We start from the raw sequence: 14,082 nt of genomic DNA, 5'->3' as shown, positions 1-14,082 counted from the left end.
CCAGTTCTCGATGCCTTATCTATGCCATTGTATTCAGTGTTCGATGTCTCCCCTGGAGTATTGTGCACAGTTCTTGATGTCTTATCTATATCATTGTATTCAGTGCACGATGTTTTTCTTGGAATATTGTGTCCAGCCCTCGATGCTTTATCTATATCATTGTATCATGTGTTCGATGTCTCACCTGGAGTATTGTGTCCAGTTCTCGATGTCTTGTCTACACCATTGTATTGAGGGTTCGATGTTGCGCCTATAGTATTGTGCCCAGTTTTTGATGCCTTATCTACACCAGTGTATCCTGTGTTCGATGTCTCACCTGGAGTATTGTGTCCAGTTCTCAATGCCTTATCTATATATTTGTCTCCAGTGCTCGATATCGCACCGAAAGTATTGTGTCTAGTTCTTCATGTCTAATCTGGTTTGTAGTGTAAAGATTTTAGTGCCTCTGGAAAAACTATTCTAAAGTTAAATCTGGCCATATCCTAATAGGCCGGCTCTTCTTGAAGGTTTGTAGGGACTGCAGAGTGTTGGCCTCTTGCCAGACATGCGAGAGGTCATGGCCGGTGGTTGCTTGTGACACCATCCATTAGTGCATCATAGGTTATCTGGAGCATGAGTTAAAACTGCCATCTGATTCTTGATCTCATTAGGAGCTACTGTTAATTGCAGTACTGTTGCTTTAAGAGGATAGCAGCCCCTTATTGACTGCTAGTGCTGCCCCATGGATAGTCCAGGTGTCCTGCTGGGATGTATCCCACCACACCTGTATGCCAGTCATGCTTACAAATTCTTATAATGTACAATTAAATGTATATCAGTTTCTGATCCTTATCAAAAGCTGGCGTCTCTGCTACAAATGCTGTGTCTGTGTCTTTCAGTCTTTCTGGGACGGGCAAGTATTGCCCCTTTATAACTGAAGGCACGATGCTCCTGCTGGGCATTGCCAGTATTGCTGTTGTGCCAGAAAAATAGCTATGAACGGGACGGTGAAGCCGGTGCTCAGGGAACTAGAGTAGAAGTCCAGTCATCTGGTTGTACATCACCAAGGGGCAGCTTCTCCTGCAGTGAACGGAGAGCTCAAGACAGCGGCTGTCGGCTGACGAGCCGCGCTATACAAGCACTACTTGATTGATTGATTGATTGATTGATTGATTGATTGATTGATTGCACTCTACAATCTTGAGCAAGACCTGATCCTCTGTGATATGCGACTGGAGGACCTGGTCATGAAATCACCACCCCATGCTCTATCAGTCCAAGGCGAGACCTGCCTTTCCCTCTGACGCGACTCAAGTATGTGCAAGCAGTGGCATCTCATTGTCTGTTCTTGTGTGTGAAGTTTATTTGCTCTCCTGTAGGTGGTCGTAGTTTAGTTCTTGTTCACCAAGGCCTCTGTTCACCTATCTTGTAGTTGTAGGTGAGGACAAAGGGAACCCCGAAAATCTCTCTCCCCAAAAATCACTTCAAAAACACGCCGATGGATGGATAGGTCTGGGACAGTGTTACACCTCAATTTCATGAGACAACGTGTCCCAAGATAAAGTGCAAAACAGCACATCAAAAATAACGTTGATTAAGGAAGGGCAGACTCAATGAGTGAGTTCTAGGGTGGAATTGTAAATTTAGCAAGATTTATTATAAACATTCAAAAGGATGCAGTACAGAAACGAAAAAATGTACTGATGCATAAAGTCATTGCCATGAAGGCACTCTACAATAGGGAAATGCAGAATTATGGGCAAAGCCAAAAATATTTTAAGTTCCAATAAGCAGCAAAATCAATAAGAAATGGACAGCATCCCTAGTAGCTTCGGAAAGTCGACTAGTTTGCCCTAAAATCCGAGGGTGTGTATGGGAAATCTTCCCAAAGGATATAATGAGAACTGCAGAGTCATCATGATGTGAGCAAAATAGTACAATTTCAGCAAATCAGAGCACAGAAGTAACAAACGTCATATTGCCTTACCACCTTAGCACCGTCCTACTACGTAAACATGGATTCGGCCAGAGGGTATGGATTCATCTGTAGAAGCCAGAACAAACTAGTTACAAAAACACCAGTGAACTATTGTGAGTAAATGCAATACTGTGAGCAGGCGGAAGAAACCTTGAATTTTTTATCCTTACTGAGCCCAAGCTAGAAAGACTTCTTCGAGAACGTCATTCAGCAATAGCAAGCAGGACTCTGCTTGACTGTGTGCAGCAGAAATAATAAACCGTGACTGTCGTGGTGAGACATCCAATTTGAACAAGATGGTGAGGAGGCCAAGTTAGAGAAGACCAGGAAAAGGCACTTGAACAGATCATATTAAAAAAGTTCCAAAGACAATAACATTATATAGGTTTACGCATGTAAATTCAAATTTAGATCCATATTGTGTACCTTGTTAATAATGCAACAACTATACAGGTGCACACAAACATCAACACAGGTTATCCGTAAGCAGGCCTTTGTGGGTGGAGTGAGGGGGGCTCTCTTGAGACAAAGCCCCAATCGTAGAGCATAGAAAAAGGCATGTTGTATCGTTGGTATTGATATTCCGGACGTGCTGTGCCCGTCCGTGTTCCTTGTTGGTACTGTGTAACTCACCCTTGTTGTGGGATTTTCAAGCGCCTCCTGCCCAGCATTGATGGTTCACTTGTGGACACACTGGTGTTTTGGGGCTGATGATGCATTGTGTGTGTTTGATCTTTCGCGCCTCTCCCTGTCCTAGGTTCAGCGTCTTCCCTGTTCCCGTAGTTGATGTCTCGCCAGAACTCTGGCCATGAAGTCTGCTGGGACAAGCAGGTCCCCTCCCTGTCTCTAACCCATGCATTTACCCGAGGTGCAGAAAGTTGAAAGGCGGAAGAGCTAGCAAGTTGTCAGTTTACACCCTTGGTGGCTTATTTATGAGAGCCTTGCATCACTTTTGCACCACGTAAAGGGGTACATGCATGACGCAGGGCGGTGAACCAGATCTGTGAAGCCACGCAAAGCCACCCTGCGTGGCTATCAGTGGCCTCATAAATCTTAAGTAAGGAGATGCAGAACAAATCGCTATGTTGCCTTACTCTGCCCTTGGGAGTCATTCCATGGGCATTGCTGTGGGAGTTTCCACGCAACACCCATGCCTTCGACGCTGATCCAGATTTACAAAATCAAGTAAACCTGGGGAAGCGCCAAATCCGTCCATCTCCCGAGGGGAGGCGTAACAAGGAGAAATATGTTTATTTCTCCTCGTTTTCCTCTTCTTGTGTGTGCTGCAGAATGCAGCACACATGGAAAGAGGAAAACGCCATGTGAGATTGTTTCTGTGCAGGAAAGTGCCTCTTCCTGCACAAAAGCACCCTTGCACCCTTCTGCAATGGTGCCTACATTGGCGCCAGGCTGCTGAAACTGTCCAGGGCAGGGAGAAAGGTCAGGAATGCACTGTATTGGATAAATACGGTGCAATCCTGCCCTTCCACTTTGGCATAGGGCAGAGACACAAGGTGGCTTGCTTCTCTGTCGTACACCATAATGCCATAACTGAGGGATCATATTTCCTTGAGAGCTTGAATCATATTGGATAATAGAGACCGAGTTCACTGGAGAGAGTGACCCTTCTCAAAGTGTGGCAGCCTGCCATGCCAAGCGTTGGCTCTCCTTGCTTCGGGGCACTAAATGATTAAAGGACTGATAGACCACAGCTCCGCCGAGAATGTGGTCATTGGAAGCGACATCAGTCCGTAACATCGAGGCCGAGGCTACATCAGACTGATAAGCCATCTGTCGCTAGAAGTTTAGTAACCTGTCTTTCCCCCTCTCATCTTGATCCATACAGGAAAGGACAGCGAGAGCTGGGGGCTCTCCTACAAAGGGTTTCTCTGGCATGGTGGGTTCTGCAGGCGCTACACAGAACCATTCTACGACAGGACGACCGTGGTCGGTGCACACCTGGACCTGACGGAGGGGACACTCACCTTCTTCAAGAATGGGGAGTCCCTTGGACCCGCCTTCACGGGCCTCGACAAGGTAAAGCACAGCTTTTTTTGCATTTCATCTCATCAGGGGCAACACACAAGCAGTATTTGCAGGCCTGGAAAAAGCCTCAATCCTGAAAGTGAGGGAGAACGTGCCATATCAAAACAGAGGGCAGCTTTGCCCAGTTTACCTCAGGGGAGCTGTGGAGCAGTATAGAAGGCTTCAATGAGATGCCCTCCTGTGTGCCCAGACTTAGCATGGTAGCCCACTCATTCTTCTGGGTTCAGCAGCAGAGCCATTCTCTCACCTCTGGCCATGGAAGCCCCATTTGACAATAATCTAATGGACGTTCCCATAAGTGGGATCTTTGCAGCCAGAAATGAACTTCTCAACAGTTGGCAACACTTTAGGTCTCAGTGAGAGGGAACCTTTTGAAATCATTCCAAACTGCTGCGTAGCCGTTGTAGGAGGTCACTCATTACAGGGTGAATGAACTGCTAGAGTGAATGTCATGTATGCTGTGCTGTTTGTCTCCTTGGATGGCAGCAGTACACTTGCCCTGATGGGGCACCGGGTGCTATGACTGTAGCTTTCCCTTACCTACAGGACTGTGAAAAGATGGACTGAGAGGGTGGAGCCTGGGAAAGCTGCCAGTGTGCATAGAGTTTGTTATCGGTGTGGGCATGGGTTTGTGCTCGTGACGTCTGCCACGGCCTCCTTGTTCTTGGCAGATGTATCTGTGCAAGGACTGAGCCTCATGTTCGTGTCTTAGATAGGTGGAAGCCTCTGATGAGATGAGTGCCTTGCGCCAGTTGGATGCAATCTTTGGGAAGGGTAACCCCTGGTTGAGGATGTGGGCCAGAGCCTTATTAAACGTAAGAGTGTAGGAGGTTTGACACTATGCTGGTTTCTTTATATCAGGGGACCTGGGTCCGTATTAAAATCAGTCAAACATTAGTCACCGCCAAGGTACCAACTGATAATGGTCTAGAACAAGGGTGCGTACGTGCCCCTCTACTTTTCAATCTATGCACAGCTGACCTGGGGAAAGCGCTGGAAGGGGCAAGTCTTCTGCCTCCTCAACTGGGGAAAACGCGGCTTCAAATGCTCCAGTATGCCGACGATATCGTAATAATGGACCACACGAGAAGTGGCTTACAGAAGGCCCTAAAAGATTTACACGGATATAATCAACAGAACAAACTCCTGGTGAACCAGGAGAAAACTAGGATACTTATATTCGGGAAAGTACCCACGTAAGAAGACCACACATTGGCAACTTGGGGCTCTGCAAATCAAAACAAGTACGAGCTACAACTATCTGGGCTTCTATCGGAAGGGGCAAAACCCACCTGAAACATCTGAGAAGGAAAGCGGCAGGCATCATTTTCTCTTTAAAAAGCCTTAACCTGCGGCTTCATAGTCCAACTGCTGAACCCATTTTGAAAGTTCTTAAGGCAAAATTAGTGCCCTCTCTTAACTATGGCCACCTAGGTTTTCCCAGTGCCTTCAACAAATTCCTTGCGAACTATCAAATGATGGCTTAAAAAAAGGTCCTGGCTCTCCCTAGACAGTTGAGGAGAGCAAGAGTAAGGCTGGAGTTGGGTCTCACCAGTCCGGATATTACTTGCTTAGGTGATTTAATAAAATACTATATCGGGACTACGCGAGCACTAGAACTGTCACTAAAAAGACAAATCAAAATGCTCTTTGGAGAGGAGGGTTCCCCATGGCAGGTGTACTTGGCAGCAGGCAATAGATTATTGGACATTAATGTCCAAAATCTGCACAACTCTAACATTCCACTAATAGCCTGGCGGAAAACAGTGAATACTCAGGCCAAGAGAATATTTTTTGAAAGGGACCTGGAAACCCTGCATCACCAACTCAAGCTTTCCTCACTGGACTCCTCATATATCATGGGAAAACCGCAGCCCTACCTTGAGCAAGTCCTGACAGTCCTGGCTCGGGGTAGAATCACCTTTATGAGACTTGAGACTTCTTGCTCTGCCTATCACGGATTTTAACTCAACTTGGGCCCGGCAGGACAATTCAGAGGCTGGCCTACTCTGTAACTACCATCGTGAATCCTGGCTCCATCTGTTGCGCTGTTGCCCAAAGTTAGTTAGTGAGCGGCAGCGCTTGGTTTTCCCCATCTGTAGGTCGCATGGCCTACAAAGTTGCAGGGAAGTTTCTGACCTGTGCTTCTCCGCTAAAACATCTCAAATTGCGGCCCGATTAGGGAAATTCAGACGCAATCCGAGCCGCACTGAAACTGAAAATGGAGTCATAACAGCATTCAGTCGGCCATCAAGCAATGAGAGTCTACGATAAAACTTTTTATCAAATCCAATATTCAACACCTCACTGCTAGATAGGACAATATTTTCAGTAATGGTCCTTTCTACTATTTTCATCTCTTTTAAATGTCTTTTTCATTCTTAACTAATTGTGTGAGATTTTAAACAAGTTTTGTTTTATTGCTAGAATATTGTAACAATTTTAATTAATTGAACAATAAATTTTCATTCATTCATTCACTATGCTGGTTTCATAAGGTGATGAGGGCCTCCTAAGCTGCCTCCTGAATGATATCCCCTAATGTTTCCCTTTGTAGCAGAGCAATCTGCGTTCACAATGCCACTCCGGATCAAGGATTCGGCACGCAAAGACCTGGTGTCTGTGCTTCCTTGAGGGGTTGAAGGGTACCAAGAGGTTGTTCCTCAAACGCTACAATACAACGTGGAGACACGGGGTTGGTTACTCTCAGTGGAGGGTCCCTGCTAGATGTTTGCATTCCTGTTCAGGCATGAGAAGCCTTCATGGGCCAGACTGGCCACCATTTGGCCACTCTGGCATTTCATCGGTAGGCTGAAGGCTAGCTGGCTGCTTCCAGACCTGGATGGGCTACCATCACTCAGCCATGCTCCTTTTCTACTCGCAGCCTCCTGTGTTGTGGGTCTGATTTGAATTTTTTTTGTCAGGGCTGGTTTTGCATCCAGTTCAGCCCTTGAGCCCTCTCTTGTGTGATCCCATTCTTTCAGTCCTTCCTGGGATGCCGGGAAATAGATCCTACCTTGTGGCCCTTGTCCTGCTCAGAGGGACTTGATTTAATTAGAGGCTGCTTTAAAAGAGTAGGGGGCATATTTACGAATGCAGTTGCATCGGTATTCCACAACGCAAGGTGGTGCAAGAGCGACACAAGTCCTAAAGGAGATTTATGAAGCAACACAAGGCCACTTTGCATGGCCCTGAGTGGGTCCATAAATCCGGAGTAAAGCTACGCATTCAAATCACTGTGTTGTCTTACTCTGCCCCAAGCAGGCGTCCATTGGTATTGGGTGGGGGTTCCCACACAACTCCCCTGATTTTTTAATCATTCCCAGATTTGCCAGAACTGGTAAACCTGGAAATGCAGTAAAAAGATACACCTTCCCAGAGGGGCGTAACAAGGAAAAATATCTTTATTTCTCCTCGTTACTTCCTCTTTCTAGGAGTAATGCATTCTGCAGCACACATAGAGAGAGGAGTTTGCCTCTCAGGATTGTTTTCACGCAGGATGGTGCCCCTTTCTGTACAAAAACAATCCTGCATGCAACGCTGGCCCACTTGCACCATGGTGAATGGGTGCCTGCATTGGCCCTAGGCAGCCAAAGGGGCGCCAGCACAGGGGAAAAGGCAGGAATGAATCGTATTGCTACGAATATGTCCAATTTCCCTCTCACTGCGTGACTTTTTCATAAATCTGCCCTAAGGTGAGCACAGGGCTGCTCTCCTCCATAGGCCACATTGAGACGTCCCGTCTGTAACGGAGATACTCATGCGTGACTTTTGACTTTCCTAGGAAGTGCTAGATACGGTGTGAGGTGTGCTTCCAGGCTACAGAGTGCAGTGGGTGTGGGTGATGCACCCCAGGGGTCCCCAGCTCTAAGCATTGCCGGAAAGGTCTACCACCCAACACAGAGATGGTAGATGAAGCGGGCTGGACAGAACAAGTAGCAGGTGTGATGGAAAGTTCGACACGGATGAGGTCAGGCAAGGAGTCAACAGGCATGTTTCAGGTGGGAAGGGTAGGCTTGTAAACGTCAGAGTAGCTGAAGTAGGTTTAACTCTTGTGTGTCTGTCTTTCTGCCTTATTGATATGTCCCAGGTGGAATGGAATTTAATTTAAAAACTAATGTTCTGACCATGATTATGTTTTGTCACAAACAGGTGGGGGCCCCTCTCTACCCCATGGTGTGCTCCACCGCAGCCGGAACAGAACTACAAGTTGGAGTCCGGAGGTGCCGCCTTCCGTCCTTGCAGGAGAGCTGCCTCTGCACCGTCTCCCGGAGCCTGCTGAACGGAGCCTCAGCAGACAGCCTCCCTCTTCCACGAGCCGTCAGGGGGCTGCTAAAGCCCCTTGCAGGAAATGCTACCCATGCACTTACCGCCACCTCCTTGGAAACGTGACTTCCTGCTCTCTGAAACCAGGGTAGGCCATGCACCTGGACTCCTGGACCACGTATGACATTAGGTGGTCCTTGCTTTACCCTCACTTGGAGATCCATTGACGGTTCCCAAAGTGTCTCTCTTGAGTAGTGACATATGGTGTATTTGGATCAATGGAACCAGGAATTTTACCTGCACCTACCTCACATTCCGGCAGACCGGACTCGGCACAAATACATGTAGCGTGCGGCCATACTGTAAGAAAGATTTATAGACTGAGCGCTTCCATTCATTTCACTTGCAACAACAATAAATGCAAAATCTCTAGACAAGAAACTTGTTTCCATTCCTAATAGATCGCCAAGGAATGCAAGATTTCTCGACTGTGGAAGTTCATTTCATGCCACATACCTGTAATTGCAAGATGTATCTATGAGGAACGTCTATCAATTTCACAAGTTATGCCAATGAAGGCAAGGTTTCTAAACTAAGGACTGTCTCCCATTCCACTTGGAACCCCAGATGTAAGTAAGCCCCATTTGACAATAATCTAATGGACGTTCCCATAAGTGGGATCTTTGCAGCCAGAAATGAACTTCTCAACAGTTGGCAACACTTTAGGTCTCAGTGAGAGGGAACCTTTTGAAATCATTCCAAACTGCTGCGTAGCCGTTGTAGGAGGTCACTCATTACAGGGTGAATGAACTGCTAGAGTGAATGTCATGTATGCTGTGCTGTTTGTCTCCTTGGATGGCAGCAGTACACTTGCCCTGATGGGGCACCGGGTGCTATGACTGTAGCTTTCCCTTACCTACAGGACTGTGAAAAGATGGACTGAGAGGGTGGAGCCTGGGAAAGCTGCCAGTGTGCATAGAGTTTGTTATCGGTGTGGGCATGGGTTTGTGCTCGTGACGTCTGCCACGGCCTCCTTGTTCTTGGCAGATGTATCTGTGCAAGGACTGAGCCTCATGTTCGTGTCTTAGATAGGTGGAAGCCTCTGATGAGACGAGTGCCTTGCGCCAGTTGGATGCAATCTTTGGGAAGGGTAACCCCTGGTTGAGGATGTGGGCCAGAGCCTTATTAAACGTAAGAGTGTAGGAGGTTTGACACTATGCTGGTTTCTTTATATCAGGGGACCTGGGTCCGTATTAAAATCAGTCAAACATTAGTCACCGCCAAGGTACCAACTGATAATGGTCTAGAACAAGGGTGCGTACGTGCCCCTCTACTTTTCAATCTATGCACAGCTGACCTGGGGAAAGCGCTGGAAGGGGCAAGTCTTCTGCCTCCTCAACTGGGGAAAACGCGGCTTCAAATGCTCCAGTATGCCGACGATATCGTAATAATGGACCACACGAGAAGTGGCTTACAGAAGGCCCTAAAAGATTTACACGGATATAATCAACAGAACAAACTCCTGGTGAACCAGGAGAAAACTAGGATACTTATATTCGGGAAAGTACCCACGTAAGAAGACCACACATTGGCAACTTGGGGCTCTGCAAATCAAAACAAGTACGAGCTACAACTATCTGGGCTTCTATCGGAAGGGGCAAAACCCACCTGAAACATCTGAGAAGGAAAGCGGCAGGCATCATTTTCTCTTTAAAAAGCCTTAACCTGCGGCTTCATAGTCCAACTGCTGAACCCATTTTGAAAGTTCTTAAGGCAAAATTAGTGCCCTCTCTTAACTATGGCCACCTAGGTTTTCCCAGTGCCTTCAACAAATTCCTTGCGAACTATCAAATGATGGCTTAAAAAAAGGTCCTGGCTCTCCCTAGACAGTTGAGGAGAGCAAGAGTAAGGCTGGAGTTGGGTCTCACCAGTCCGGATATTACTTGCTTAGGTGATTTAATAAAATACTATATCGGGACTACGCGAGCACTAGAACTGTCACTAAAAAGACAAATCAAAATGCTCTTTGGAGAGGAGGGTTCCCCATGGCAGGTGTACTTGGCAGCAGGCAATAGATTATTGGACATTAATGTCCAAAATCTGCACAACTCTAACATTCCACTAATAGCCTGGCGGAAAACAGTGAATACTCAGGCCAAGAGAATATTTTTTTAAAGGGACCTGGAAACCCTGCATCACCAACTCAAGCTTTCCTCACTGGACTCCTCATATATCATGGGAAAACCGCAGCCCTACCTTGAGCAAGTCCTGACAGTCCTGGCTCGGGGTAGAATCACCTTTATGAGACTTGAGACTTCTTGCTCTGCCTATCACGGATTTTAACTCAACTTGGGCCCGGCAGGACAATTCAGAGGCTGGCCTACTCTGTAACTACCATCGTGAATCCTGGCTCCATCTGTTGCGCTGTTGCCCAAAGTTAGTTAGTGAGCGGCAGCGCTTGGTTTTCCCCATCTGTAGGTCGCATGGCCTACAAAGTTGCAGGGAAGTTTCTGACCTGTGCTTCTCCGCTAAAACATCTCAAATTGCGGCCCGATTAGGGAAATTCAGACGCAATCCGAGCCGCACTGAAACTGAAAATGGAGTCATAACAGCATTCAGTCGGCCATCAAGCAATGAGAGTCTACGATAAAACTTTTTATCAAATCCAATATTCAACACCTCACTGCTAGATAGGACAATATTTTCAGTAATGGTCCTTTCTACTATTTTCATCTCTTTTAAATGTCTTTTTCATTCTTAACTAATTGTGTGAGATTTTAAACAAGTTTTGTTTTATTGCTAGAATATTGTAACAATTTTAATTAATTGAACAATAAATTTTCATTCATTCATTCACTATGCTGGTTTCATAAGGTGATGAGGGCCTCCTAAGCTGCCTCCTGAATGATATCCCCTAATGTTTCCCTTTGTAGCAGAGCAATCTGCGTTCACAATGCCACTCCGGATCAAGGATTCGGCACGCAAAGACCTGGTGTCTGTGCTTCCTTGAGGGGTTGAAGGGTACCAAGAGGTTGTTCCTCAAACGCTACAATACAACGTGGAGACACGGGGTTGGTTACTCTCAGTGGAGGGTCCCTGCTAGATGTTTGCATTCCTGTTCAGGCATGAGAAGCCTTCATGGGCCAGACTGGCCACCATTTGGCCACTCTGGCATTTCATCGGTAGGCTGAAGGCTAGCTGGCTGCTTCCAGACCTGGATGGGCTACCATCACTCAGCCATGCTCCTTTTCTACTCGCAGCCTCCTGTGTTGTGGGTCTGATTTGAATTTTTTTTGTCAGGGCTGGTTTTGCATCCAGTTCAGCCCTTGAGCCCTCTCTTGTGTGATCCCATTCTTTCAGTCCTTCCTGGGATGCCGGGAAATAGATCCTACCTTGTGGCCCTTGTCCTGCTCAGAGGGACTTGATTTAATTAGAGGCTGCTTTAAAAGAGTAGGGGGCATATTTACGAATGCAGTTGCATCGGTATTCCACAACGCAAGGTGGTGCAAGAGCGACACAAGTCCTAAAGGAGATTTATGAAGCAACACAAGGCCACTTTGCATGGCCCTGAGTGGGTCCATAAATCCGGAGTAAAGCTACGCATTCAAATCACTGTGTTGTCTTACTCTGCCCCAAGCAGGCGTCCATTGGTATTGGGTGGGGGTTCCCACACAACTCCCCTGATTTTTTAATCATTCCCAGATTTGCCAGAACTGGTAAACCTGGAAATGCAGTAAAAAGATACACCTTCCCAGAGGGGCGTAACAAGGAAAAATATCTTTATTTCTCCTCGTTACTTCCTCTTTCTAGGAGTAATGCATTCTGCAGCACACATAGAGAGAGGAGTTTGCCTCTCAGGATTGTTTTCACGCAGGATGGTGCCCCTTTCTGTACAAAAACAATCCTGCATGCAACGCTGGCCCACTTGCACCATGGTGAATGGGTGCCTGCATTGGCCCTAGGCAGCCAAAGGGGCGCCAGCACAGGGGAAAAGGCAGGAATGAATCGTATTGCTACGAATATGTCCAATTTCCCTCTCACTGCGTGACTTTTTCATAAATCTGCCCTAAGGTGAGCACAGGGCTGCTCTCCTCCATAGGCCACATTGAGACGTCCCGTCTGTAACGGAGATACTCATGCGTGACTTTTGACTTTCCTAGGAAGTGCTAGATACGGTGTGAGGTGTGCTTCCAGGCTACAGAGTGCAGTGGGTGTGGGTGATGCACCCCAGGGGTCCCCAGCTCTAAGCATTGCCGGAAAGGTCTACCACCCAACACAGAGATGGTAGATGAAGCGGGCTGGATAGAACAAGTAGCAGGTGTGATGGAAAGTTCGACACGGATGAGGTCAGGCAAGGAGTCAACAGGCATGTTTCAGGTGGGAAGGGTAGGCTTGTAAACGTCAGAGTAGCTGAAGTAGGTTTAACTCTTGTGTGTCTGTCTTTCTGCCTTATTGATATGTCCCAGGTGGAATGGAATTTAATTTAAAAACTAATGTTCTGACCATGATTATGTTTTGTCACAAACAGGTGGGGGCCCCTCTCTACCCCATGGTGTGCTCCACCGCAGCCGGAACAGAACTACAAGTTGGAGTCCGGAGGTGCCGCCTTCCGTCCTTGCAGGAGAGCTGCCTCTGCACCGTCTCCCGGAGCCTGCTGAACGGAGCCTCAGCAGACAGCCTCCCTCTTCCACGAGCCGTCAGGGGGCTGCTAAAGCCCCTTGCAGGAAATGCTACCCATGCACTTACCGCCACCTCCTTGGAAACGTGACTTCCTGCTCTCTGAAACCAGGGTAGGCCATGCACCTGGACTCCTGGACCACGTATGACATTAGGTGGTCCTTGCTTTACCCTCACTTGGAGATCCATTGACGGTTCCCAAAGTGTCTCTCTTGAGTAGTGACATATGGTGTATTTGGATCAATGGAACCAGGAATTTTACCTGCACCTACCTCACATTCCGGCAGACCGGACTCGGCACAAATACATGTAGCGTGCGGCCATACTGTAAGAAAGATTTATAGACTGAGCGCTTCCATTCATTTCACTTGCAACAACAATAAATGCAAAATCTCTAGACAAGAAACTTGTTTCCATTCCTAATAGATCGCCAAGGAATGCAAGATTTCTCGACTGTGGAAGTTCATTTCATGCCACATACCTGTAATTGCAAGATGTATCTATGAGGAACGTCTATCAATTTCACAAGTTATGCCAATGAAGGCAAGGTTTCTAAACTAAGGACTGTCTCCCATTCCACTTGGAACCCCAGATGTAAGTAAGTTATAAGCTGACACGTGTCGGCCCACCTCTTGAGCAACAACAACATGGTCAATGAAAGTGAACCTTACAGTCCAATAATCCTCTTCGCATGCGGCACGCTGTTGCCATATATGCAAGATTTATAGTCTGGCGACGTATTTGCATTTAGTGTCCGGCACCAATGTCAGAAAGATTACTAGACTGGCAAACTTCTGTGCATTTCACAAGAGCTTCTGTGATATAAGCATGATTTATAAACCAATGAACCTCTCTCTACACAACGTACAACCTCAACATAAGCATCTGTCTGTGTCACTGGCAATCACAATGCAACAAGGAAATGACATCTATCGGTTTTATGTGCAATCCCAGCATAAAGTGTTAGGGACAACTATCCACCCGTTTGGAGTCATCTCAGTTGTAAGCAAGGGCTGTCGAAGAACAGACAAGATTCAGGTGTCGTACAGCTGCAGCATCAGCAAGACAAACATCCCTCCATGTGGTCTGAACCCAGTGTACAACAATATAGGGTGGGGCACCTCTGTACCCCAAGC

The 14,082-nt window shown here is 47.0% G+C and overlaps 1 protein-coding gene across 5 annotated transcripts in view; it reads left to right on the top strand.

Annotated features, from left to right (window-relative positions):
• Positions 1 to 13,352, top strand: part of LOC146859631 (SPRY domain-containing SOCS box protein 3-like) — a 109,710-nt gene extending 96,358 nt beyond the window's left edge. For 3 of the 5 annotated variants that reach the window (XM_085646665.1, XM_085646664.1, XM_085646666.1), the window contains exons 4-5: positions 3,804 to 3,994; positions 8,156 to 8,710. In XM_085646665.1, coding sequence (XP_085502791.1) covers positions 3,804 to 3,994; positions 8,156 to 8,395 — 431 coding nt within the window. In that variant the 3' untranslated portion in view covers positions 8,396 to 8,710. Of the gene's footprint in view, positions 1 to 3,803; positions 3,995 to 8,155; positions 8,899 to 12,797 lie in introns of those variants that run through there. The other 2 variants (XR_014979324.1, XM_085646667.1) reach the window with 2 other exon arrangements.
• The last annotated feature ends 730 nt before the right edge of the window (positions 13,353 to 14,082 follow it).

This window comes from Triturus cristatus, chromosome 3_1 (assembly GCF_964204655.1).
Source record: "Triturus cristatus chromosome 3_1, aTriCri1.1, whole genome shotgun sequence".
NCBI classification, from domain to species: Eukaryota; Metazoa; Chordata; class Amphibia; order Caudata; family Salamandridae; genus Triturus; species Triturus cristatus.
This window is presented reverse-complemented; position numbering and strand designations above follow the sequence as displayed.